Below are 25,396 nucleotides of genomic sequence, written 5' to 3' on the forward strand. Positions count from 1 at the left end.
TCAATCCCCAGTCGAAAACACAAGTGGCAGGAGAGACAACAGGTAAATGAAGGGGCTTAGATTTAAAAATTAAGACCCAAAATAACTACAGGAATCGGATTTCTCTAACATGTGGAAGTAATTCTTCTATGCTACCTAATGAAAGATCCAAAACAGGATCATTGTTTGTGTTTATCTCATCTCTTCCTATAGGTCATCTCGAATGTAAAAATGATTTATTCTACCAAGAATTCTCAAGTGAAACTCTTGATAACTTTAAACCATGGCCATAAACCAAAATAACGACTTAAAGCTGCACTACTAAACAAAGGCCAGAAGGCTTCTTAACAGTAAATATGAATCCTGTCCTGTTTAGCAATATGCAAGTCCTAAAGGTTTGCTAATTTTAACTTGAACAACTTCTCCCAGCTTAGGAAGTGGACAGGCAGCATACTGGGTCTTCCATGAGGGTTCAACTTCCAAAAGTAAGCTGGGCACGGTGGCATACCCTACCCCTGTAATCTCAGCAGCTTCGGAGGCTGAGGCAGGAGGATCACAGGCTTGAGGCCAGTCTCAGCAACTTATGGAGACTATAAGCAACCCAGGAAGACACTGTCTCAAAATAAAAACGTTAAAAAAAAAAAAAGGGGGGGCTGGGTGGTGTGGCTCAGTGGTTAAATGTCTTGGACTCAATCCCTGGTACCCCCCACCCTGCCCCCCCCAAAAAAATACTTCCAAAAGTGTTAGAAGATCTAAGTGACCCGGGGAAGCAGAAGTCGGCAGGTCTGAGGCACTGAGTCAGGTGAGCATACCAGGGAGACTTCAATGTCTTCCTCTCTGATCAGAGTTCTGACAAATGGCCTGATGGTGACAGCTTTGGTGGCAGGTTATGCATACTTGATAGTTAAAATTTGTAGTTGAGCTTTTCTTGTATTTTCAAGGTTTTGGATGAAAGGGACTTTAATGCAGTAATTTAAATTAAGCTCCCTAAGTATCAATCCAGTGTGAGAAGCCGAGAGGCTTGCCTGCCAGGGGAGGTCTTATAATCCCCCTGAGGAGACTCTGGCAGGTCTGAGAAAGTGGGGACCTGCCTGGTGCTTACACTTTCTTTTCTTTTCTTTCTTTTGGTACCACGGATTGAACTCAGGGGTAGAACTCAACCACTGAGCCCCATCCCAGCCCTATTTTGTACTTTATTTAGAGACAGGATCTCACTGAGTTGCTTAGGGCCTCACTAAGTTGCTGAGGCTGGCCTTGAACTCATGATCCTCAGCCTCCTGAGCCTCTGGGATTACAGGTGTGCACCACTGTGCCCAGCTAGGCTGGGTATCTTGAGAAGGTATTTGCTGATGGGAACCTACAGGAAAGGACATTATCAAGACATCCCTCTATAAGCAACCCTCGTCCCCCTTCTAGCTCCTTGTGAGACATTCTGGCTGTCAGACACTTAACTGGTGCAATTTGCAATTTATTCTCCAGTCCTGGACAGAAGGCAAGGAGAAGGGAGGCCAGTACCTCTCTGTGGTTCTAATTATGATGGTTCTGCATCATTTCAGAAGGAACGCCACGCACACACGAGAGCCAATGCTAGTGGTGTGCTCAGAGGAGGAGATTAAATATTGCTTTTCCTCTCTGGATCCATGGTGATTTCATGAACTAAACATCATCAGGAAGTTTTGATGAGAATTCATTGGCATCAACTTGCCCGTGGACTTCAGACCGTATTCATTCTTCATGTGTGCATAAAGTTGTGCATAACTCCACAACAGCAACGCTACCTGAGGCACTTGCAATCAAGAGGCTGTTTTGCACAGTGGTTTAACTACACGGTCTCCAGAAACATAATTCCTGGGTTCAAATTCTAGGCTGGCCACTAACCAAGAGGGTGATTTTGGAAAATCACTGAGTCTCTGGGTCTCAGGATCCTCACTAAACCATTGCCTTCATTTCACATAAGATTCTACTCAGAATCCATCAGGCAGCTAGGGCACGGTGGTACATGCCTACAGTCCCAGCGGCTCAGGAGGCTGAGGCAGGAGGATCAAAAGTTTGAGGCCAGCCTCAGCAATTTAGTGAGGGTCCAAGCAACTTAGCGAGACCCTGTCTCTAAATAAAAATATTAAAAAGGGCTGGGGGTGTGGCTCAGTGGTTAAGCATCCCTGGGTTCAATTACAGGTTTTAAAAAAAAAAGGCCTTCAGACAATGCCAATGGGGTTACACAATGGGGTGCTGGTAAGTTTTGCTGATAACATATACAAGTGGAAACACAGAAGGGAGCCTGGCACACCGTCACTGCTCAGGGACCAACAGCAGGGACATTCTGACCACTGGCACCACGTTCCTATCTAAGTTTTGCCTTTTGCAACCCATCATTGTTCCTTCTAGAGCTGCAGAAGTGTGACCATAAAGCCGGATGATGGATTTTCCACTGTGATTCAGGGACCAAGTTTAATTTCTTCAGGTTATGAGGTGCCTGGTGGGGGGGCGGGGTGAGGAGAAGCTGCACGTGATCCTGCCCTCCAGGGACTCTTAACACTTTAGAATCAGCCCCTACCAGGACATGGTGACCAGACATTTACCACCTGGTCTGCACAAAGTGGAAAGCAAAACATGGCTTCCATTATTTCTGTGGCCAGCAGAAGGCAGGGGAGACCGCGTCCAAGTAAGCATCTCCAGAATCGAGTCCTCCCTTCCAACCTCTCCAGCAGAAACATGGAGCAGGCAGGAGCTGAAACGGACCTCCAAGACTGAGAAACCTGCTGCTTACAGAACTTTCTCTTTAGTACTAGGGACTGAGCCCAGGGGCACTCGCCCACTGAGCCCCATCCCCAGACCTTTTGTATTTTATTTAGAGACAGGGTCTCACTGAGTTGCCTAGGGCCTTGCTAAGTTGCTGAGGCTGGCTTTGAACTCATGATCCTCCTGCCTCAGCCTCCTGAGCTGCTGGGATGACAAACGTGGGCCACCGCACCTGGATGCTTATAGAACTTTGAGGGCTGGGGGTGTGCCTGGGGCCCTGGGTCCTACCCCAGCACCAAAAACAGAAACAGAAAATAAGAGACTGAAACAGGGAAGGAAAATGAGATAAAATTATTCAGAAATGGAAATAATTTTTTCAGCTTTCTTTTTTATTATTTGAGGGGGAGGAGGTGGGTTCCAGAGATTGAACCCAGGGGCACTCGACCACAGACTCATATCCCCAGCCCTATTTTGTATTTTATTTAGAGACAGGGTCTCCCTGAGTTGCTTAGGGCCTCACTAAGTTGCTGAGGCTGGCTTTGAACTCGCAATCCTCCTGCCTCAGCCTCCTGACTTTTCCAGCTTTCCCTCAAGGTACATGTAATAGATCCAAACTAGACAGAACCATGAGGGCAGGACCCTAGCATGATTTGCAGCCCTGGATGTACATCAGAATGAACAGAGGAGATTCTAAAACAAAATATGGACGCCACAACACCATACATTGTCATTCTATAGTTCAGGACTATGCTTGTCTTTCTAAAATAGCAAGCTACTAGTTCCCAACTGCTTCTGCTATTAGGCAATATTCATAATACACCATCGACTGACCATGCGATACCAACACCTCTATGTCAGGAACTGGCACACATGCTACCTCTTTTAATCTACATCACACACAGGCAAGGCATGCATTATTATTCATGTTCTTCCTGATGGTGAACTGAGCTCAGAGAAGTTAAGTGACTTGCCTAAAATCACACTGCAAGAAAAGGAAGGGATTATGATTTAAACTTACATTCTTTGGCACCAGAATCTTGTGGTCTTTCCTCTAGACAACAATAAAATCATAATTGGCATAACATAAGAGCCAACAGGGGCATCCGGAGAGTTTCTCTAGGATAAAAGATCCATTTTTTGAATAAAGAAAGGAATGTCAGGGGGTGAAGAGTAACCTGCTTAAGTAACCTGCCAAATTCCTTGAGCAGATTAAGGCAGAGTGCGACTTATGGGGGGTTCCCGACACACCAGTTTAGATATGTTTTTGAGATAAACTTTCTCCAAAAAGCAAAGCATATTTTCTCCACTTTCACAAAGTATCCCCCCAAATCTTCTCTTTATTAAAAATATACTGTTTTTAGTTGTAGTTGGGCACAAACCTTCATTTTATTCACTTTTATGTGGTGCCGAGGATTGAACCCAGTGCCTCACATGTGCTAGGCAGGCGCCCTACCACTGAGCTCCAACCACAGCCCCCCAAATCCTCTAGAAGTATTCTGACTCAACCCCAAACTGCTCCTCAAGGAGGGTCACATCTACTAACAGGTACAGCTGAATCTGCCCCGAGTTTTACACCAAGGGGCAAAGGTACCTGTGCTGACTACCTGGAATAGAACCTCTTAGAAAACAGAGAAGAGCATTTATGGGATAGGTCTCATGTCTTTTGTAAATTAAGTTTAACTAAAAAGCACTATTAAGTGATCACAGACAGGATTTCCAAATACCTCCAAGAAGCTTCTAGACTCCTGGTGTCAGGGAACAGGATTTCCGAAAACAAATGATATGTTTAAAAAAATAGAAATAAGCCAGATATGGGCTCAGGATATAGCTCAGTTGGTGGAGTGCTTGCCTTGTGTGCACAGGGCCCTGGGTTCAATCCCCAGCACACACACACACACACACACACACACACACACAAGCCAGATACAAGGGTGAATGCTTGTTATTCCAGCAGCTCGGGAGGCTGAGGCAGGAGGATCACGAGTTCAAAGCCAGCCTCAGCAACTTAGTGAGGCCTTAAGCAACTCAGTGAGACCCTGTCTCTGAATAAAATATAAAAAAGGGCTGGGGAGGTGGCTCAATGGTTAAGCACCCCTTCAATCTCTGGTTCAAAAAGAAAGAAAGAAAGAAAGAAAAAGAAAAAGAAAGTCTCCTGATTGTTCGGTACAGGGAGAAGACACTGGGAAACCAGAAGCCAGGCACAGCGGGAAGGGCTGCCCTTTGTGCTGGCCCAGGGCAGGGAGGTGCTCATGGAAGGCCGTGTGAACACACCCATGATGGTCCCTGCTACCTGGGTGTGTGGGTGAACAGCCCCAGCCCCCACACCCAGATATGACCCAGGAAACTGACCCCAGACAGATGTTTCAGCCTCTGCCTGGTTTCCACACTAAGGGAAACAGACTAAAAGCGCTAGAAAGTGAAATGTACCAGATCTTTTTTTTTTGGTAGCCACATCCGCAGCCCTTTTTTGTATTTTATTTAGAGACAGGGTCTCACTGAGTTGCTTAGGGTCTCACCATTGCTGAGGCTGGCTTTGAACTCACGATCCTCCTGCCTCAGCCTCCTGAGTCACTGGGATGACAGGCGTGCACCATCTCAACTGGCAAATGATAACAAAGAAATCTCGAGAGTGAGGTCAAGGATTAAGAATTAAAATAGATGCTGCAAACATGGCCCCAGAGTAGAAAAGATTCATTTTATAAAGCATCGGAAGACTGGCAATTGCAATCCGAATCTCTGAGATTCAAGAATGGTGCGGACTTAATGAGCATATCAATCTGCTCACCAGCACTTACAACAGGAATGAGATTCATTAGAGGCTCCAGTGCGATGGCCACTCACTTTCTCATTTAACCAAGCCCCTGTCTCGTTCTTTCATCAAATCTTCTCATTACACCCCTCTCCTCCCACACACCATACAGGAGGGATGATTAAATGTCAGCCCTGATTCAAATAACTAATGCGTGGCAGAAACAAACATATTTATATGCTTTCTGCAAAGATTAATAGTAGCTAGCAGGAGCCTGCCAACCGCAGATGTGCAAACTTTCTGTCCCATCCATAAATCAAACAGAAGGCACATGGCATATTTTAAAGACTGCTGATGTTACAGTGATTTTCAATTGCTTGGGTTCTGGAACAAACCATGTAGCCATTGACTAATGAGGCCATATCTTCTGGACCTTTCCATATGAAGGTTATAAGACGTAACAGCACCAACAGAAAGAAGGACCCAGGGATGAAGAAGAGAGAACCCAGAAGTCTTTGTGATCAAGGAGCCTGTTTCTTTTATGGGTCGTTTGCTGCTTTAGACAAATTCACTACCGTCAAGTTCCAGTAACTGTTAGATAGGAGAGGAGGGTGGCTCGTCACTGTCCAGTGCTAGCTGGATCAGAGACGTGCAGGCTCTGCTGAGAGCCATTTCAGAGTTTTTAGCCAGGTTTGGTGGCACACGCCTGTCATCCCAGCAGCTCAGGAGGCTGAGGCAGGAGGATCATGAGTTCAAAGCCAGCCTCAGCAACTTGGCAAAGCCCTAAGTAACTCAGTGAGACCCTGTCTCTAAATAAAAGATGGAAAGGGCTGGGGATGGGGCTCAGTGGTTAAGCGCCCCTGGGTTCAATCTGTGATACCAGAAAAAAAATTTAAAAAAGAGTTTCCAGGTTGTTGGACACAGAAAGGGATAAGTGTGCAGAGTCAGTGTTATTCAGAGCCAAGGAAGCACAACATGAGGCTGCGACCCACAGGAAGAGGGGGGACTACTTCTCCCACCGTGGGCTCGCACCTTCCCAAGTCCCAGGGAAGTGACCAAGATCAGGTCTGAGGCGTAGGGAAGCGGGAAAGCCCTCTGTCAATCACTGACTGGTCCACAAGAGCCACACATCATCCCAGACCGTCATTACCCAAATCATCCTTACGCTCTAGTTATTTCCTGCGACGTCGTGGTCACGGTTTAAGAACCAATTACCCGAGAATCAAGTGGTCTAGATACGAGAAGAATCTTCGGAATTGGACGGGAACATTTTTTTTTTTAAATAAAATCTGCACAATGGTTTTTCTATCTGCTCAAGAAGGGCTGATTGAGCATTTTGATTCACATCGACAGTCACTCTGTGTTTTCAATTTCCTTCCAATGACCCCAATCATTTTTGTCACAAAATACGCAGCTTCCTGAGAGGATGGAACCAACAGTAAATAAAACCTGGATTTTGATCTCTTTCCAGAAGACCCGAGTACACCGTGCAGGAAATGAATCAGGTTGGCAAAGATCAGGAGCCACTGACCGTGGACCCCTCTGCGGGCAAAGATCAGGTATGACCACTCAATGACCTCTACCCCAGAAGCAAGACCTTTCAAAGTTCTGCAGACTATTTCTCAGGGTGAGGTCCCAGGAGTGCTGGTGGGGAGGGGGTAGGATGCCCAGGCAGGGAGACACAGGACCAATTCTCATGTCTCAAGATTTAGAATATCCCAGCTCTCTAGATCTGCAACCACCTACACGGGAGTAGGTTGAGGCACATTTTGAATATCCTTGGCCAGGGCTGTTCTACCACTTGCAAATGAGCACATCTTCATTCACTCATCAATGAATACCTAAAAGGGTATTAAACTACGGATAACATGTATCAGCATGTATGCATGGGTCTTGGCTGCATGAACCTTATGTTCTAGTGAAAAGAAAGACAAAGGAAAAAAAAAAAAAAAAAAAAAAAATATATATATATATATATATATATATATATATATAAAATAATGCCTTGCAATAATAACATGGATTGTCAAGGTTCTAGGAACTGAGTTCTGGAAGCATCAAGGAGCAAATTTAGATAAAGTGATCCAAGAAGACTTTTCTCAGCAATGCAAATGAGCAAAGGGCTGGGAAAGGACATCCCGGGCAGAGAGAACAGGATGTGCAAAGGCCCTGAAGCAGAAAAGAGCCTAACCCATGAAGGTCACTTCAGAAGGAAGTCAAATATGGCTGAAGCAAAGTGACAAGAAGGAATGTGAAAGGAGGTCAGAGGTGTGTCCGGGACCCACATTTTGAAGCCTGTCCAGCAAGCAGTTCAAAGGTTTCAAACTCCTAGTGGTTCTTAAAGGACGCATTCTGATTCATGTTTTCAAGTATCACTCCGACTGCACCACAAGATGTCTAAGTCATAAGCTTAATGGGAATCAATCAAAGGTTTAAATAATAATGACCATGAGCTGGGCTGGGGAGGTAGCTCAGCGGTAGAGCACTTGCTTAGCATGCACAAGGTCCTGGGTTCCAATCCCAGTGTCGCCAAAAGAAAAAATAAAAAAGAAAGAAAGAAAAGAAATCTTCAATAACCACTTAAAAGAACCCGAGCAGTCACCTGGAGACCAGTAAGGACACTAAGCCATGCATCTCAGAGTCACAGAGCAAACTTACATACCTCCTCGCTGCACCAACAGGGTGACCTCGCTTCCCTTGGGACACTCGATGAGCATATCCACCACCTGGTTGTGACTCAAAGCCTGCACGTTCTTCTTATTGACCTCCACGATGAGGTCCCCTTCTTTCAAGCCCCGGCACCTCAGACTGTCCACGATCTGCTTCACTCTCTGGCCCCCACCCCCCGGGCTGTCGGCGATAGTGAACCCGAAGCCCATGGGCCCCTTGACTATGTGCACGGTGATGAGCTCCGGCTGCGTGGCGATGGACGAGGCCAAGGACACGGTGTCGTTGGGGTACCCGTGGGAGCCAGTAGAGGCCACGTCCGCGGGGCTGCTGGGCCTGGCATCCCTCATGCTGCTGGCTTTGCCTGTTTTACTGCTGTGGCTCGCTGGGGAATCGTAGGTCTCCTGTCCATTCACGATAATGGGCTCTTTGTCCAAAATAGCCACCGAGGTCACTAAACTGGTGTTGGGGTCATCTGGGTCAAAAGGCAATGGGTAACCTCGGCAGAGTTCAAGGTCCACGCTGGCACCAATGGGGATAGACTGGAAGATTTTCACAACTTGCGCGTGCGTGTGTCCCAGGACGCAGGTGTCGTTCACACTGACAATGACATCGCCTGGAAAAGGTCAGAGTTTGGGGGGAGGTGTCAAGAACAGGTAGATATGAAACCATCCCACCCATATCCAGAACCCACCACCCCACATCATGCCCCTTTGGGGCAGGGATTATTTTGAGCAAAAAAACACTTTAAAAAAATTAGGCAGGCGCAATGGCGCCCGCCCGTCATCCCAGGGGCTCAGGAGGCTGAGGCAGGAGGATGGTGAGTTCAAAGCCAGCCTTAGTTAGCGAGGCCCTAAGCAACTCAGTGAGACCCTGTCTCTAAATAAAATACAAAATAGGGCTGGGGAGGGGGCTCAGTGGTTGAGTGCCCCTGAGTTCAATCCCTGGTACCCCCCAGTCCCTCCCCAAAATTAGATATGCAAAGGAGGTGAAATTTCACATGGAAGCTGTCCTTCTTAGAAGTGACATTCTCACTTCATTAACATTCCTATCACGAATAGGAAATCAAACCAGAGGAATCTGGACGCACCAACCCTGTGAAGCCAACCCTACCTTCCCATTCACTTCTGCACCCAGTGACCCACAGTGTCCCCAGCTGCTTGGTCTTGGCCCATTGTCACCACCTGGTACTCTAGGTGCAACTCCCTAGGTGCTCGGTTCTCACCGCATCTTTTGGTTTGCACTTCCGTAACGTGGTCCCCGGGCACATAAGACTCATATTCAATGAGCCTGTACGTTTTTATCTCTTCACCTGTCTTATAATATTCTCAGGCCCAGTCAAAAGCTCGTAGAGAGCAGATGCAAAATTCTGCCTCCTTCACACCCCCACTGAACACAATGCTAAATCTGGACTTGGGCTTGGGACTAATACCATGAGGCATAAAAAGAAAGCTTCTATCTTTTTGGTTTTTTTTGTACCAGGATTGAACCCAGGGGCACTTAACCACTGAGCCCCATCCCCAGCCCTTTTAAAATTATTTTAATTAGAGACACTGTCTCACCAAGTTGCTTAGGGCCTCACTTTTGCTGAGGCTGGCTTTGAACTCAGGATCCTCCTGCTTCAGCCTCCCGAGCCACTGGGATGACAGGCGTGAGCCACCTTAATGCCAACTCTTTGCTTCTCTTGTAGCACCTACTGCCTTCCTTGCTAATGAGAAGATTATCATCATTAAGAGAACACTGCTGCTTTCTTCTCTATAGAAATTCTCATTGTGGAGAGATCCAAGTTTAGCACCCATTTCTTCAAATGGCTCCACATTTTTAGTAAATTGCTGGATCACTGTATTCAATAGCACCCTAACAGCTCCCCCAAATTCAAATGGCTTCGGAGGTTTTGATCTGCACCAAGGGTTGAATTTTGGTAATGGAGGGCTCCAGCTCATCCCAAGGTGTGCAGAGGACATTTACGAATCACGAGTCGTTTGGTGACAGCCAGCTCAGACGTGGTAGAGTCTCACTTCACAGCACATGCAGGGGCCCTGGGGACCTTACCTGTTTCCATCTTGCCATCCAGGGCGGCAGGACCATCCAGGACCAAGCTCTTAATCTGGAGGAACTCGTCAGGTTCGTCCCCTCCAACTACCGTGAAGCCAAAGCCACGACTGCTTTTCCGCAGCTTCGTGTGGATGAACTTGCCTTTCAACTCAGAAGGGTTTCGTGTAAAAAAGGGTTTGCCTGGTACCAACAAGAAAGGCACAAGGAAGGTCACTGTGAGCGGAAAGTGGACTCAGTCAGTGAAGAGAGGGCACGGGGGGAGGGCTGGGGGGAGGGGGCTCTCCAAGCTCGCAGGCTGGGGTCTTCGGCACAAAAGGGGTCCTGAGAAAGTGCTCTGCTTGGTATGAGGGGGAGAAATGGACCAAATTATGTAATGTGTGCATGTACGATTGTGCCACTGTGTGTCCCCTTCGGTCTAATTAAAATGCACAAATTAAAATGAGGTCCTCTCCTGACTTCAGGGATAGATGTTCTGAGGCCCTGTGTAGGAAGTCGGTATTGTACACAGAGGGGGGCATCTTTAGGGCCCAGAGAAAGATAGAAAAGAGGACAAGATCAGTCCCCACAAGGTGACAGCCTTCCTTAGTTTCAGTTTTTGTAGTTCTGACTGCCACAGAAAACAGTCAGTCTTTGTTTGGTGTCTTTTGATTGATTGATTGATGGTGTTGGGGATTGAACCCAGGGATGCTTAACCACTGAGCCACAGCCCTTTTTAAATATCTTATTTAAAGACAGGATTTTTAGTTGCTTAGGGCCTCCCTAAATTGCTGAGGCTGGCTTTGAACTGGTAATCCTCCTGCCTCAGTCTCCTGAGCTGCTGGGATTACAGGCGCGCGCCACCACGCCCAATTTCTTTTATTTTTTTATTTTGTAGCATGGCTTCTGAGGTGCTGGGTTGGGCTTGGCTTCTACATTTAAGACCAACTGGGCAAAACCTTAGTTTTTAATCAGATGGGCAGATAAGAAGAATGCCTCTCCTCACCCAAAAAAAAAATCATGGTCATAAAATGTGACATAAACATAGAATCACTATCATGAAAATTAAAGCTCATTACTTGGAATGAAATTTTACAGTCAACTAACTTTTGCTATTTATTCGCATCTTTTAACAATTTGTGAAATAGCCGAAATATGTCCATCGCTAAGGCTTACTATTTAAGAAAAGCTTCAGTCATTTGGCTTAGGATACTTAAAGCCATAAGCTAAAGTAAAACCCTTGAACTAAAGTAGTTACTCACTAGGATCATAGGAGCTTCAAACCCTGCTGTCTTGCTTAAAACAAATTAATGGACAAATAGCTCCCAGGCAGGGCTGGGGCTGGGGCTCCGTGGTAGAGCGCTCACCTAGCATGTGGGAGGGAGGCACTGGGTTCCATCCTCAGCACCACGTCAAAATGAAATAAAGATACTGTGTGTCCACCTATAACTAAAAATCAAATATTTAAAAAAATAACTCCCAAGCATACTCCCTAAGGTTATATTGAGTTTTCCTGATACATTCACAAATAGCATTTTAAGTACAAATCGAAAAAGTCTTCCTTGGGGCTTTATTAGAAATTTCTCTGAGAAACCCCTGGAATTTCTCTTGTTATACCAAACAGCACCAGTGCTGTAATCCTCTGGGATTACAGAGAGCACTTTTTTTCTCTCCTAATTTCATTTCCTATGACTTCTCCTGGCCACAGCTTCCTCATCCGCCTGGTTTCTTTCCTGTCAAAAATGTTATCCAAAAAAAAAAAAAAACAAAGGTCAAGCCATTTAAGAGGCTGAGGCAGGAGGATTGCCAGTTTGAGACCAGCCTCTGCAACATAGGGAGGACCTAGCTCAGAATAAAAAGTAAACAGGGCTGGGTTCTATCCCTGGTATTAAAAGGAAAAAAGCAAGAAAAAGTCCCACACACCCCAAGGCATGAGGAGCCTGGCACCCAGGAAGGAGAGTTATTTTTGGTTCGTGGTAACTAAAAGGACTTAAAAGGTCTCTGGGCATGCATACAATTTTTAATTGCACATTATAAAAGTTTCTGGCTCTTAAGAAAAAGAAAAAGGAAGGCTCTTTTAAATGGTCCCCAGTCAAGTTCTGCTCGCTCCTCTCTCTAGAGCCATCCCAGGGCTTATTGGGAGTTTAACCAACCATGGCTGAAAACAGAGGAGAGCTCAGCCAGACACAGTGCCACACTCCCGAAACCCACCCATCTGGAAGGCTGAGGCAGGACCACTGAGCCCCATCCCCAGCCCTATTTTGTATTTTATTCAGAGACAGGGTCTCCCTGAGTGGCTTAGCGCCTCACTTTTGCTGAGGCTGGCTTTGAACTCATGATCCTCCTGCCTCAGCCACCGCACCCTCAAGATTTTTAAAAAGCCAATCATTAGCATATTTTGTGCTTAATAATGGTTTCAACTTAATAAAGACATGAGTTCGCTACTGACTTCCGTTCCCACCTAGAGAGGGAAGATCAGAAGGTTTTCACACTCATGCACATTTTATTATGGTTTTATGTTCAGGTGGGTCATTAGTTAATGCAGATTTTGGAAAGAAATTACCTTTTTTTTTTTTTTTCCCAAAGCAGTGGAACTTGAAGCTCTCGGCTGAAGCTCCAAGGTACAATTTTCTGAGATTTGAACTTCTGTTGATTTATCAGCAGTTTTAAGACCTGGCTGTGTCTGGAACTCACCCCGGGTGGTTTATCAAGATGTACTGACTTTAGTTCTAAACCCAGACTCACTGAGTCAGGATCTTCTGGGTTTTGGCCCAAAAAATTCTACGCCACAATAACCCTTAGGGATTGTCTTACTGCCAGGCCTGAACTGTTCTTGGCTCGAGGGTTTGAATTCCCCAGGAACAGCACTTCCTACAGTGATAAAAATACTCTGTATGTTCATTATTCAATGTGGCAGCCTGTAGTCCACTCAGTGACCGCACCCCTGAAATGTGCCCAGTGGGACAGAGGAAACCAGCTTTGTTGTAATTCAATTTATTTTTTGATTGTAATTCAAAAGTTCCAACTCCCGATTTTTCAATTGTAATTTGATGAATTCAATTGAATTAAAAAACAAAAGCTGGGCTGGGGTCGCGGCTCCGTGGTAGAGCACTCGCTGAGCACACGTGAGGCCCGGGGTTCGATCCTCAGCACCACATAAAAATAAATAAAAATAAAAAAGATATTAGAAAGAAAAACTATTGTTCTTGGGCAAGTTACTACACCATTCTGCCTGAGCTTTGCATATGCAAATGGAGGTACCTACCACAGGTGAGAGTCATAAGGAAAACCCATAATAAAATATTTAGGGATGTGCCTGGTACATAATAGGGACACAAAAAATGAGTGACTATGTTGCTGGTGGTAGAGTGAGTAGGGTGGACAGACGCCGGGAAAAACCTCTCTTCAAGCTTGAAGCAGAGGAGCTTGCCTGTGAGCGCATCTCTCAAAGAATCGCTTGCTGGGATTGGAAGTTGGGGCTCGAAGAAAGGAGAGGCTAGTGAACAGTGATCTCAACAAAATTCACACCAACCAGCTAACCAAGTTAGCAACTGGGCTTCCTCCTGCTGGCTCCATGAACACTGGATACAACGCAAGACACAAGATGCTAGAGGGCACATCAAGCTGCTTAACCAGCCGGGCATGGTGGTGCACACCTGTCATCCCAGCAGTTCAGGAGGCTGAGGCAGGAGGATCGTGAGTTCAAAGCCAGCCTCAGCAGTTTAGTGAGGCCCTAAGTAACTCAGCAAGACCCTGTCTCTAAGTAAAATATAAAAAGGGCTGGGGATGGGGCTCAGTCATGGCTTTCCTAGGCTCATATATGAACTCAGGACCAGTGCGACTCCACAGCATGGACAGCCCCAAGACTGGGAAGCTAGACTCCATGTCTGTGTGAGAGGTCAGAATGCACGCTCCTGCCACGGATATCTGACAAGAACAACCACAGCAAAATATCACCAGGGTTCTTAGTTGGTGCTCTGAGCATTTAGCACCCAAAACCTGACCCATTAAGACTTTCATCTTGAAGACAATTCTTTGGTAGCTGACTATCATAGGTATGTGTGGATATATAAATGGATATGTGCACTGCTTCACCCAATAATAATTGCAGCAGATAAAACATAGTAGTCTACCTAATTTGGGATTATCCTGCAATAAAGGAAAAAAAAATACCACATAGTTTGTGCCTCCATGGGATTTAAAATCTAACAGGGGAAATTACTATTAAAAAAAAAAAAAAAAAAAAAACAGTGCCATGGACCCGGACGCAGTGGCGCACGCCTGTGATCCCAGCAGCTCAGGAGGCCGAGGCGGGAGGATCGTGAGTTCGAAGCCAGCCTCAGCAACTTAGTGAGGCCCTAAGCAACTCAGTGAGACCCTGTTTCTAAATAAAAGATAAAATGGAGCTGGGGATGGGGTCAGTGGTCGAGTGCCCCTGAGTTCCATCCCTGGTACCCACCCCACTCCCCAAATATAAACAATTAAAAAACAAAAACAACAACTGTACCACCAGAAGTTAGGATGATATGTAACAACTATCATCTTAATTCTGTGTAAGTCCAGCTGAAAGTCTTCTATTGCTTCGTTATCACCTGTGCCCTACTTGTATACCTTCAGGGTATCAGTTTTGCTCACTAATGAAATTAGGGAATACGTATATATAGTATATGAAAAAAGAACACAGTACCATCAATGAACACGGTAACTGCTGAGTTCTTAAAGTGAGATGTAGAGGTTGTTGGGGGTGAATATCGGAGGGGAATTGATCAAAGACCTAAAACACACAGGGTTACACAAAGACTGGGAGGGAAGGAACTGCACAGGGAACGCCTATGCAGACCCTCTGCAGTCCCCAGGTGGGGACAGGCTTCAGGATCTTAGAGGAGACTCTGGGAGACAGCAAGGTGAGGGGACAAGACTCAAAGAAGGAACTCATATGTAAAAAGGACTGAGGAAGTCACTATCATGCTGACTGGGATGGATCCACGGTTACAGATCGTGTTCTGCCTTTGTCAAAGCCATTCTCACCATGAAGGAGCACACTCAGGCCAGAACACAGCACTTAACACACAGTGACACTAACCCTACCCTCGTGACAAGGTGGCGAGCAGAGAGACCATTTCTTTCTTGAAAAAATTATAATGACGGATCAAAATAAGAGAAAAGATTTTTTTCCCTATCTTTTCATATCTAACAATTATATCTTGTTAAAAAAAAAGTGTAGAAGTGAAGATATATTTTATAGTATTTTTAATAGTTCTTTACCATAAACATTCCCCAACCCTATCAAACATGGCATTTGCTCTGTTTTTCATTTGTGAAAGAAATTAAACAACAACAATAACAAAAAGCACCAGACACCTTTCTTAGCATGGAAGAGTAATGAGGTCCCAAAGTGGCTAGGTTTGGGAGCTTCCAATTGTCAAAAATGGTCCTCTCTAGGGGACGCATACTTTTTGTGAATCAAAGTGAGAAAGACCCGTAGACATGATGTAAAACAAGCAGAAGTGTGTGTCTGGTCATAAAACACATCCCGAAGATAACAAGAACAGGATAAGAAAATATAATAATACCAAAGGATTTATGTTTACAGAAAAAAACTTAAGTCAAAAACAAATATGCTCTAGGCGTGGTGGCTCATGACTATATTTCCAGCCGCTTAGGAGGCTGAGGCAGGAGGATCTCAAGTTCAAAGCCAGCCTCAGCCACTTAGGCACAAAGCAACTCTGTCTCTAAATAAAATACCCAAAAAGGCTGGGGATGGGGCTCAGTGGTTAAGGGCCCCTGGGTTCAATACCCAGTACCAAAACAACAACAAAATATGCTAACTAGAATCTTAAAATATCTATGTCTGAGCTTTGAATTTCTCCTATTGGACATGGTATTAAATATTAATAGTTTGTATATTAGCCATTTCCAAATCCAGGTTGGTTTGTTCCCTGGGGGCATTTGGCAATGTCTGGGGACATTTTTGGTTGTCATAAGGTGAAGGGTAAGAGGTGGGGTGTGAGCTCCTAACGTCTAATGGACAGGGGACCCGAATGCCGCTGAGCGTTCAGAAGGTACAGGAAAGGCCTCATCCAAAGAATCATCGAACCCCAAAGGTCGGTCAACAGTGCTGAGGTTGAGAAATCGGATTTCAATGGTCATTGAACAGGCATCATTATTTTTAGAGGATTACAAGTAGCTGAAGAACTCTACTTAGAAAAGTTCCTAATTTTTGAGTCTGATTAACAATACATTTAGATTTGCTTTCACTATTTATGGTTTGTTGAATCAAAGGAAAGACTTGGAGGTTACAAAAGCCCACTTTTTGGGGGTGGGGGGGGCGATACCGGAGATTGAACTCAGAGGCACTGTACCACTTGAGCCACATCCCCAGCCTTATTTTCTATTTTATGTAGAGACATGGTCTCTCTGAGTTGCTTCGCACCTCACCATTGCTGAGGCTGGCTTTGAACTCGAGATCCTCCTGCCTCAGCCTCCCGAGTTGCTGGGATTATAGGCATGCGTCACCGCCTGGCCAAGATTCCCCCTTTTTAAAGTGACTTTTATAAATGAGACTTTGTGAGTAGAAACCAAGATGCAATTGTAAAAAACATTTTACCCTGAAGTGGAGCTTCCCTGGTTGGCTCCGGATTGCTTGGGGGGTGGTTTGGAATAACAGGAGGCACGAGGGATGAATGATCTTCTGTCCAATCTGCAAGAAAGACAAGAAAGGATTTCCTGCCTTTCCCTCCAAAGGCACGGTCAGCTTCCAAACAACTCACCTCCTCATTCATCACATGCAAACCCACAGAACGGAGGACAGAGCTCAGATGAGAAAGGAGCTGGTGTCTGACCTCTTCATAGGAAGGATTTCAGGATCTCTTGGTCTCATTTAATATGCCTGGGGAAAAATACTGTGGTATGCCCAATAAAGACTGCAATTCTCTCAGGAGAGTCCAAAGTGAGATTAAATAAAAAAAAAAAAAATACCAGTGGAGACAGGAAATCACCCACAAGCAGCAGGCCAAGAAACTTTCCTGATGGGGATGAGACCTTGGCTGGTCTGGCGCAGCCTGGGTTTCTCAGGTCATGAGCTACATGAAGATGGATGTCCACCGTTTGCTCAAGTGCTGATTTCTGTCAACTCTAAAACCCAAATGGGACCTGTGGGCTCTGTTGTATTGTTATGTCCCTCGACCTCTGAGCCACATCCCCAGCCATATTTTGTCTTTTATTTAGAGACAGAGTCTTACTGAGTTGCTTAGGGCCTCCCTAAATTGCTGAGGCTGGTTTTGAACTTGCAATCCTCCTGCCTCAGCCTCCTGAGCCACTGGGATGACAGGTGTGCACCACGGCACCCTGACTCTTGAGAACCACCACAGCTACTTTCTAGCTCAGTTTCTATATTCAATCGCATCCCCACTGCCACTCTGTCAAAATTTACATGGTTCAGGGCAGCAGTTGGCAAACCACGCCCATATCCCAGACTGGACCCAATGTCTCTTTGTATCCAGTCTTTGAGACAGAGTAACATTCTTTTTTCTTTCTCATCATCAGCACTTTTTCTCTTTTTTTTTTTTTTTTTTTATTTTGAGACAGGGTTTTGCTAATTGCTAACTTGCTGAGGCTGGCCTTGACCTAAAGATCCTCCTGCCTCAGCCTCCCAAGCAGCTGGGATTACAGGTATGCAACAACATGTCTGGGCAAGTTTTTAGATTTTTAAATGGCTGAAAAAAATAAAGAAAAGGAATATTTTATGACACATGAAAATTATACAAAGTTCAAATTCCCGCAACCATAAGTAAAGTTTTACTGACACACAGGTACACCTATTCAGTTATATACTGCCTAGGGGTGTTTTACAATAGTAGAGGTGAATAGACAAAAGACCGGTTATATGTATCAAAAAAGACTAACATGCCAGGTGTGGTGGGGCACGCCTATAATCCCAGAGGCTCCAGAGGCTGAGCCAGGAGGATCTCAAGTTCAAAGCCAGCCTCAGCAACTTAGCAAGACCCCGTCTCAAATAAACTATAAAAAGGGCTGGGGTGTGACTCAGTGGTGAAGTGACCCTGGGTTCAATTTCTGGTTCAAAGAAAAAAAAAAATATTAGGTAAGGTTGCTTTAAAGACCTTCGAGGCAAAAGCAAGAAATAAAAAGTGAGGAAAAACAGGAAAATGACATACACATACCCACAAAATTATCTGATTTTTGTTAACATATGTAGCATCCTTAGAAAATTTTTGCAGTATATACCTCTGAGAACAAGATGGCAGAGAGCATTAGAGAATTTAATATCTACACACCTAAACGGTTTCTGTTTTTTACAAGGGAGGTCATTTTAAATTTTAAAAAGCCCTCCAAATTACCAGCTCTTTCTGATTCTTATACAGTGTTCCTAAATGAAAGGCATGCCCAGGACCCTTGCCGAAAGTAAAACCACTTAAAAGACACTGATTGCAAAGCCAAGGCTTCTGGAGCAAGAAACTTTTCTGCCTTCTAAATTAAAGTGGAGATGCGGATGCCTTTGAGCTGGGCTCCCCCGTTAGCCCTCCCGTGGGGTCTGGGGAGCAGTGTCTAGCAGCAGCTCCTTAGTGAGGTAGAAGCACTTGATCACCGAGGCCAGCTTTGACCACAAGGGGGCGTCAGTGCCCAGCTTTGCCCCACATTCCCAGCTTGAGTAAAAAAGCCTCCAGGGAAGAGGCTGACCTTCTGGGGGTGGCGGCTGCTGGGATTGCTGCTGCTGCTGCTGCTGCTGCTGCTGTTGTTGCTGCTTCTTCCGTTTGGCTTCTAGAACTGGGTTCTCATACTGAGTCTTCCTGTTGATGTGGCTGGGGAGGAAGGCAAACAGGTTTCAGCTGGAACACGGGCATCCCACTAGCAGAAAGCCCATCCCTGGATTAGCAGTGAACAAAGCGGGTGGTCTGAGGTTGACTCCAGTGTCAAATGCACCCATAAAAGGGGGAGATGAAAAAAGAGCTTCCCATTACAGGCCGCTTACTTGCACCAAGCAGATGATGCTGTATTTTATGTGAGAAGACTTAGTAGATGCCTTGAGGCAAGTGCTACCCGTATGCACACAGTAGTACCCTCTTGTTCCTGAAGGATACATTTCCAGACCCCTCATGGATGACTGGAATCAGGGATAACATGAAACCCTACGTATACTATGGTTTTTGGTCCTTTACGTACAAGATTAACAACAATCACTTACGGGAGATCTTACCAACCTCAGCATATAATTTTTTTCCCCCTTAGATTGTGAACTGTCACCTTTTCATTTAAAACACTTCTGGCTCCACATGAGGGTGCCCCAATTGACAGCATCATTATTCTTGTGCTTTGGGGCCATTATTAAGTAAAATAAGGTTAATTTGAAAAAAAGCATTGTGATACCATGATAGTCAGTCTGATAATGGATACAGTTACTGAACAGAGTAACTAGGTAGGATATAGAGCGTGGATACACTGGACAAAGGGATCCTTCTGTCCCAAGGTTGATGGAGTGGGATGGCTGAATCAGAATCCCATGCAATTTGAAACTTCCTAAGTGATTTATTTCTGCAGTCTTCCATTTACTATTTTCAGAACATAGCTGACCTTCGGTAACTGAAAACACAGGAAGCAAAACTATGAGTAATGGGAGACTACAGGATTTTATCAATGAGGAAAGTCGATTTTTCATTAGTGAATAATTCACCTAATATAGTTGGGACCCAATACCCACACATGCCAGCTCAAGTGTGTTTGATTTCAAATCCCAGAATTCTAACCACTGACTCAACCTAAATGCCCAAGTTATCGAGTGACAAAGAAATTGCTTAAATCCCAACGAAGAAGTAGATTATAAAACAGTTGAAAGATAAAAGTGGATGCGTGATGTTGTCTGGAACATGTAATACCACAGCTGCCGAGTGACTTTCTACAGTAGTGTTCGCATGATCATTCACCTAAACTGCAAAACTAAGAAAAGAATCCACTCACATCTACTAACTAACAACTGTCAACTATTTTGATCAGTTCCCAAGGAGGCAGGATTCCAAGTATAGCCCTTGGGCAGAGAGACTGCAAATAAGAGCTAACTTGAGCAGATGTGATGTTTTCAAAGTGACAAAGACCAGGACAATTTCGATGGTTGTTGTAAGGAATAAGACCATGGCAAACACACACACACACACACACACACACACACACACGGTTTTCTGCCATGGCCTCGTTTTAGGGGGTGTGTGGAAATGTACATAAATAAGCACACACAGGGCTATGCGGATATCCTATGACCTCGCTCCTTGCCCCTCAAAAAATCAAGTCACATCAGCCACCAAAATGACTCTCCTCTGTTCCTTTTCTTACTCAAGGCACAAGCTAATTGAAAGGCAAAGCAACATGAGCATCCAACAACACAGAGCTCACTCTGTAACTGTAAGGAAGACGACCTCTGGGGTTTACAAAGGAAATTCTAGTTTTAGGAGGGTCTGAGAAATGACCTCTCTTCTGCCCCAAATTGCCAGTGCGGTTTTTAAATTATATTTCTTTGTTTTTGTTTTTTTTTTTTAATTTTCTTTGGAATCATCCTATGGGTGGATGATTCTGATGAATACAAAGTGCGTGCCCAATGCTGGGATAAGGCACAGGGTGACGGGGTCACCATAAGGCTTTGAAACTTCCAGAAGAAATGTCCTCTGGAAGGAAACAGCCCCAAAGCACCTAGATCACAGATCCTGAAGCCTATTCTCCATTTCCTTCTTAATCTTGGCAACATTTCATAAGTTATTAAAATTCACCCAACCATTTGAGTATATTTTCAGTGACTTTTTTTGTTTGTTTGTTTTTTGGTGCCCGGGTAAGGCAAAAAGTAGGCCACGTGGGTCCTCCTCCTGAAGATCCACAACCCTGCTCCCTCACGCCCCAGCTTTCTCAATCGATGTCCTCAGCTGACACTTATTAAGTACCTGTCATTTGTCAGGACTCTGTTCAGCCTTTGTGAAATGGTTGAAGACGTGGATCCTGCCCTCCTGAATTTAATAATGGAATTTACTATCTTTGGATGCACGGAATTATCTTCTCATTCATTAAAACAGACATACGCATTTTCAGTATGAAATTAATATCATAATTAGCAGGCAGAGGATCATGATGGCGAACTCCGCTTAGCAGAAGCATACACAAGAACAGCCACTTACTCTACATAGTAGACACCATAGACAGGATCTTCGATCTTTTCCCAACCAGCAGGCAGTTCTGAAATATAAAAGAATATTTAGAACAAGAAGAACAGATTCTTGAAGAGCCTGAGGACCATCGACAACTGAGGTAGGCCAAAAAAAAAAAAAGAAAGAAAGAAAAAGAAAAGGTCTCATAAGAAGGCCTTAAACCCCTGCGGGGCATGATGGTGCACATCTGTCGTCCCAGCAGCTCAGGAGGCTGAGGCAGGAGGATCTCGAGTTCAAAGCCAGCCTCAGCAAAAGCAAAGTGCTAAGCAACTCAGTGAGACCCTGTCTCTAAATAAAATATAAAATAGGGGCTGGGGATGTGGCTCAAGTGGTAGCACGCTCGCCTGGCATGCGTGCGGCCCGGGTTCGATCCTCAGCACCACATACAAAACAAAGATGTTGTATTCGCCAATAACTAAAAAATAAATATTAAAATTCTCTCTCTCACTCTCTCTTTAAAAAAAAAATAAAATAAAATAGGGCTGGGGATGGGGCTCAGTGGTCGAGTGCCCCTGAGTTCAATCCCTGGTATCCACCCCCCCAAAAAAAGAAGTCTTTGAACCCAATTAAAACTGTATATCCTAACCAAAAAGAAGTGCATACTCCTTTTATTTCTTGAGTGCACTTTTCTCATGAAGAACAACTCTTTATCTACTGGTGTTTTACGCAAGAAAATAAAACTTAATAAAATGCTGTCCCAGCTGCCTTTTATTTTAAACCAACTATTAAATTCGTTTTTAATGGAAATAGTTAAAAACTTGCCTTGCACGCTCTAGTACCTACGCTAAATATTTACTGTTTTCTTGTTTGGTTTCCAGGCTACCTTACCACAAGGGCAAAAACAGATGAAAATCAATGCTTCTTTTCATTTTCAGTTCAACAGAACTGTTTCCCTTTCTCTGGAAGAAAATTAAATCTGCATCTTATTTTTCTCCATGTTCCTAATTAAAATGCTACTGAGTAAATAAAAAATGCCCGTATGAAGGAGTGCGTTTGAATTGCACACACACAGCTCACTCTGTTTCTGTGTTTGGGCCAGTCCATCTTCCCCAGCACTTCACCTATAAAAAAGTAACACACCCAGGCACTGTGGCACACACCTGTGATGGCAGCGACTCGGGAGGCTGAGGCAGGAGGATCGCGAGTTCAAAGCCAGCCTCAGCAACTTAGTGAAACCCTAAGGAATTTAGGAAGGCCCTGTCTCTAAATAGAAAAGTATACAAAAAGCCTGAAAATGTGCTCCTTGGTAATTCAGTTCCTGGTACACCCTCCAAAAAATAATAATGACAATAATAATAATTAAATAAATAAATAAAACTGGCTACCTACGGGGGAAGATGTCATTCCCTTAAATATGGTAGGAAAATGGCTTTGGGAGACATACGTGATGTTCAAAAACTCAACCATGACCTACTGGATGTGACTTCGAAAGGTTTCAGATCTTAGTTTGGAATTTCATTGATCAGGAAATAGCGACCTCTGTGACAAGAATCTATTGTGGGGAAGCCCCTGGCATCCGATTATTTTACTTGGTGGAAAAAGCCATGAGGTGGCATTTTATGTCGTGACACCACCTTTTTAGAGAGCGCTGCAATCACTCAACTCCTTTTCAAGCCACCGTCATACACGCTGCCAAAGCAAGCTTGTATTAAGCCAGACTCCAAAGTGGATCGTGATTCCTGGAAGGAACTAGGAGGAACTATTTGAATGGTGTCCGGTACACCCTTGAAATGCCATGCATTTTGAAATCAATTTTTTAAAATTCAGGGAATCATATGGTCGCTATTTTCCAATAATGACTATGACATCAGTGAGGACCCACCTGTGCCACCCACAGTTTCAGAATGAGAGGAAGGTGTGAGTGCACCCCCAAGCACACTCAAGACTGCTCAATGTTTGTGTCTGGCTCACACTTGCCTGCACACGGAGAAACGTGAACTTCGTGGTTTTTGCTCCATGTGTTATTTATCTGCAAACAAGGAGACAGGTACCCCTCCCCTTCTTTTGCTAATTAAAAACAAAACAAAATTCAACAGGCTTTTTAGACATCTGTGAACAGCCAGGTACAGTGGCCCACGCCTGTAATCCCAGTGATTCTGGAGGCTGAGGCAGGAGGATCGCGAGTTCAAAGCCAGCCTCAGCAACAGCAAGGCGCTAAGCAACTCAGTGAGACCCTGTCTCTAAATAAAATACAAAATAGGGCTGGGGCTGGGGCTCAGTGGTTGGGTACCCCTGAGTTCAACCCCCCAATGCCCCCTAAAAAAGTATTTGAATTCAGGAGACATAAGCTACTAAAATTCAAGACAGGTCCAATTTGCAGATGTTGATACAACTTGGCATTTTTATAAACCAAGTCTTATGGGTTGATGCAAATCAAACACCTGGGAAACAGTTTCCCTTTACTAAGCTGGAAAAGACCATTTAAATGAAAATGAACCAGGAAAATATTTCCAGAGAGTTGGAAAATTGAAGATTAAAAAAAGGCAAATTGGTGCAAAGTCAGACATTTGTATGGGGTAGAAGATGGGTCAGAGAGGGGGGAGCCCAGTGATCATTAACAGAACCAGACTGCTTTTCAAAATCTGAAACCTGAAATATTTGACCTGCTTAGATACAATGGGAAAGATATTATGCATTTACTGTATTCAACTATTAAGCAGATAAACATTTATTGAGTGCCAACTGTTTACTCGAGGATATGTCAGACAACAGCGACATGAAGATAAACACAAGCTCACTGCCCAAGCAGACAGTGATTTGATGGAGACACAAAAAGAGAAAAAGAAAAGCTACTCCTGGATCTTGACCTGTTGCCCCATCAATAACCTATTAACATTCCAGAGTTCAGGAGTGGGGTCAGTTAACGTGCAATTCTGGATATTGGCTGATTTTAAAACTTCTGGAACAGATGGACCAACTCCAGAAATTTTCCAGTTCTTCAAGTTAAAACTCCTTTTGAATTTAAAAGATAGATTTCTCACTTCCAAATGTGGTGATTAACTTAATAATAGGAATTAGTCTCCCAATGCTTAAAATAGAAGTGGGTCATCAATTTAAAAAAAAAAAAAGAAAGAAAGAAAGAAAATGTTTGTCCTAGAATTGCCATTTGGTTCTAAAAAAAACTAAAAATGGCAGGAAATATTTAAGCCCAGAATATTATACATTCTATTATAGTTTTTTTTTTTTTTTTTAATAAGCACTGAAGATTTCTGAGCCCCTACCCCACCATATCTAACCACTGTCAAAGACCATAAAATTCATTATGGAGACTAAAGAACACTGAGATCTTTCTGGCACTGTCCAGATCTGGCATTTAACCTTAAATTCCACTTAGCTCTTTTGCTCTGTGGCCTTGGGCTGGTTACTTAACATCTCTGAACCATAACCTTTCTTCTGGGTTCACATCAAAGGTCAACCATGGATTAAAGGAGGATGCTTGAAAAACACTTAGCACAGGATGGACCTCAGCAAATATACAACAAAGAGCAGCTGCCACCCGAGAGCACACAGGACCAGGATGGATTTCTGTAGCCCACCTGCTTGCTATTCCTGCCTCTGAAAATTTCACGCAATATCATTTTTCATTTCAGGAGTAAATATTGAGTAGTGTAATGTTCTATGCTCCTTTCAACAGATCTGTCAGGGTACACCTGGAAAATCGTGTTCCAGATCAAAGATGAATTCCAAAACGGTGCCTTAGTTTCGACGGGGAGGGGAACTCGGTTTTCTTGTCTCTACCTTCCCTAGTTGGTTTCACCACCGGAAAACCCTGTAGTCACAAAAGAAGGCTCTGTTTTACATTCTGGGAAGACTTCTGCAGAAGATGTAGATAAGTTAAGCAAACAAAAGGTACATAATGGAGCTACTGACCCAACTCCAACAACAGAGCTCAGAAATGACAACTTCAGCAAGAAATAATTATAATCAGAGCTGAAATTAATGAAATCGAAACAAAAGAAACAATTGAAAAAATTGACAAAACTAAAAGTTGGTTCTTTGAAAAAATAAACAAAATCGACAGACCCTTAGC

At 44.3% G+C, this 25,396-nt stretch overlaps 1 protein-coding gene across 15 annotated transcripts in view; it reads right to left on the bottom strand.

Annotated features, from left to right (window-relative positions):
• Positions 1-25,396, bottom strand: part of Magi1 (membrane associated guanylate kinase, WW and PDZ domain containing 1) — a 612,663-nt gene that overhangs the window by 65,661 nt on the left and 521,606 nt on the right. For all 15 annotated transcript variants that reach the window (XM_048801229.1, XM_048801228.1, XM_048801225.1 and 12 more), the window contains 5 exons: positions 21,337-21,394; positions 18,863-18,984; positions 16,773-16,865; positions 10,187-10,369; positions 8,130-8,750 (listed from right to left, as the gene is read on the bottom strand). In XM_048801229.1, the coding sequence (XP_048657186.1) occupies positions 8,130-8,750; positions 10,187-10,369; positions 16,773-16,865; positions 18,863-18,984; positions 21,337-21,394 (1,077 nt within the window). The remainder of the gene's footprint in view (positions 1-8,129; positions 8,751-10,186; positions 10,370-16,772; positions 16,866-18,862; positions 18,985-21,336; positions 21,395-25,396) is intronic.

This window comes from Marmota marmota, unplaced genomic scaffold, assembly GCF_001458135.2.
Source record: "Marmota marmota marmota unplaced genomic scaffold, marMar, whole genome shotgun sequence".
Lineage (NCBI taxonomy): Eukaryota > Metazoa > Chordata > Mammalia > Rodentia > Sciuridae > Marmota > Marmota marmota.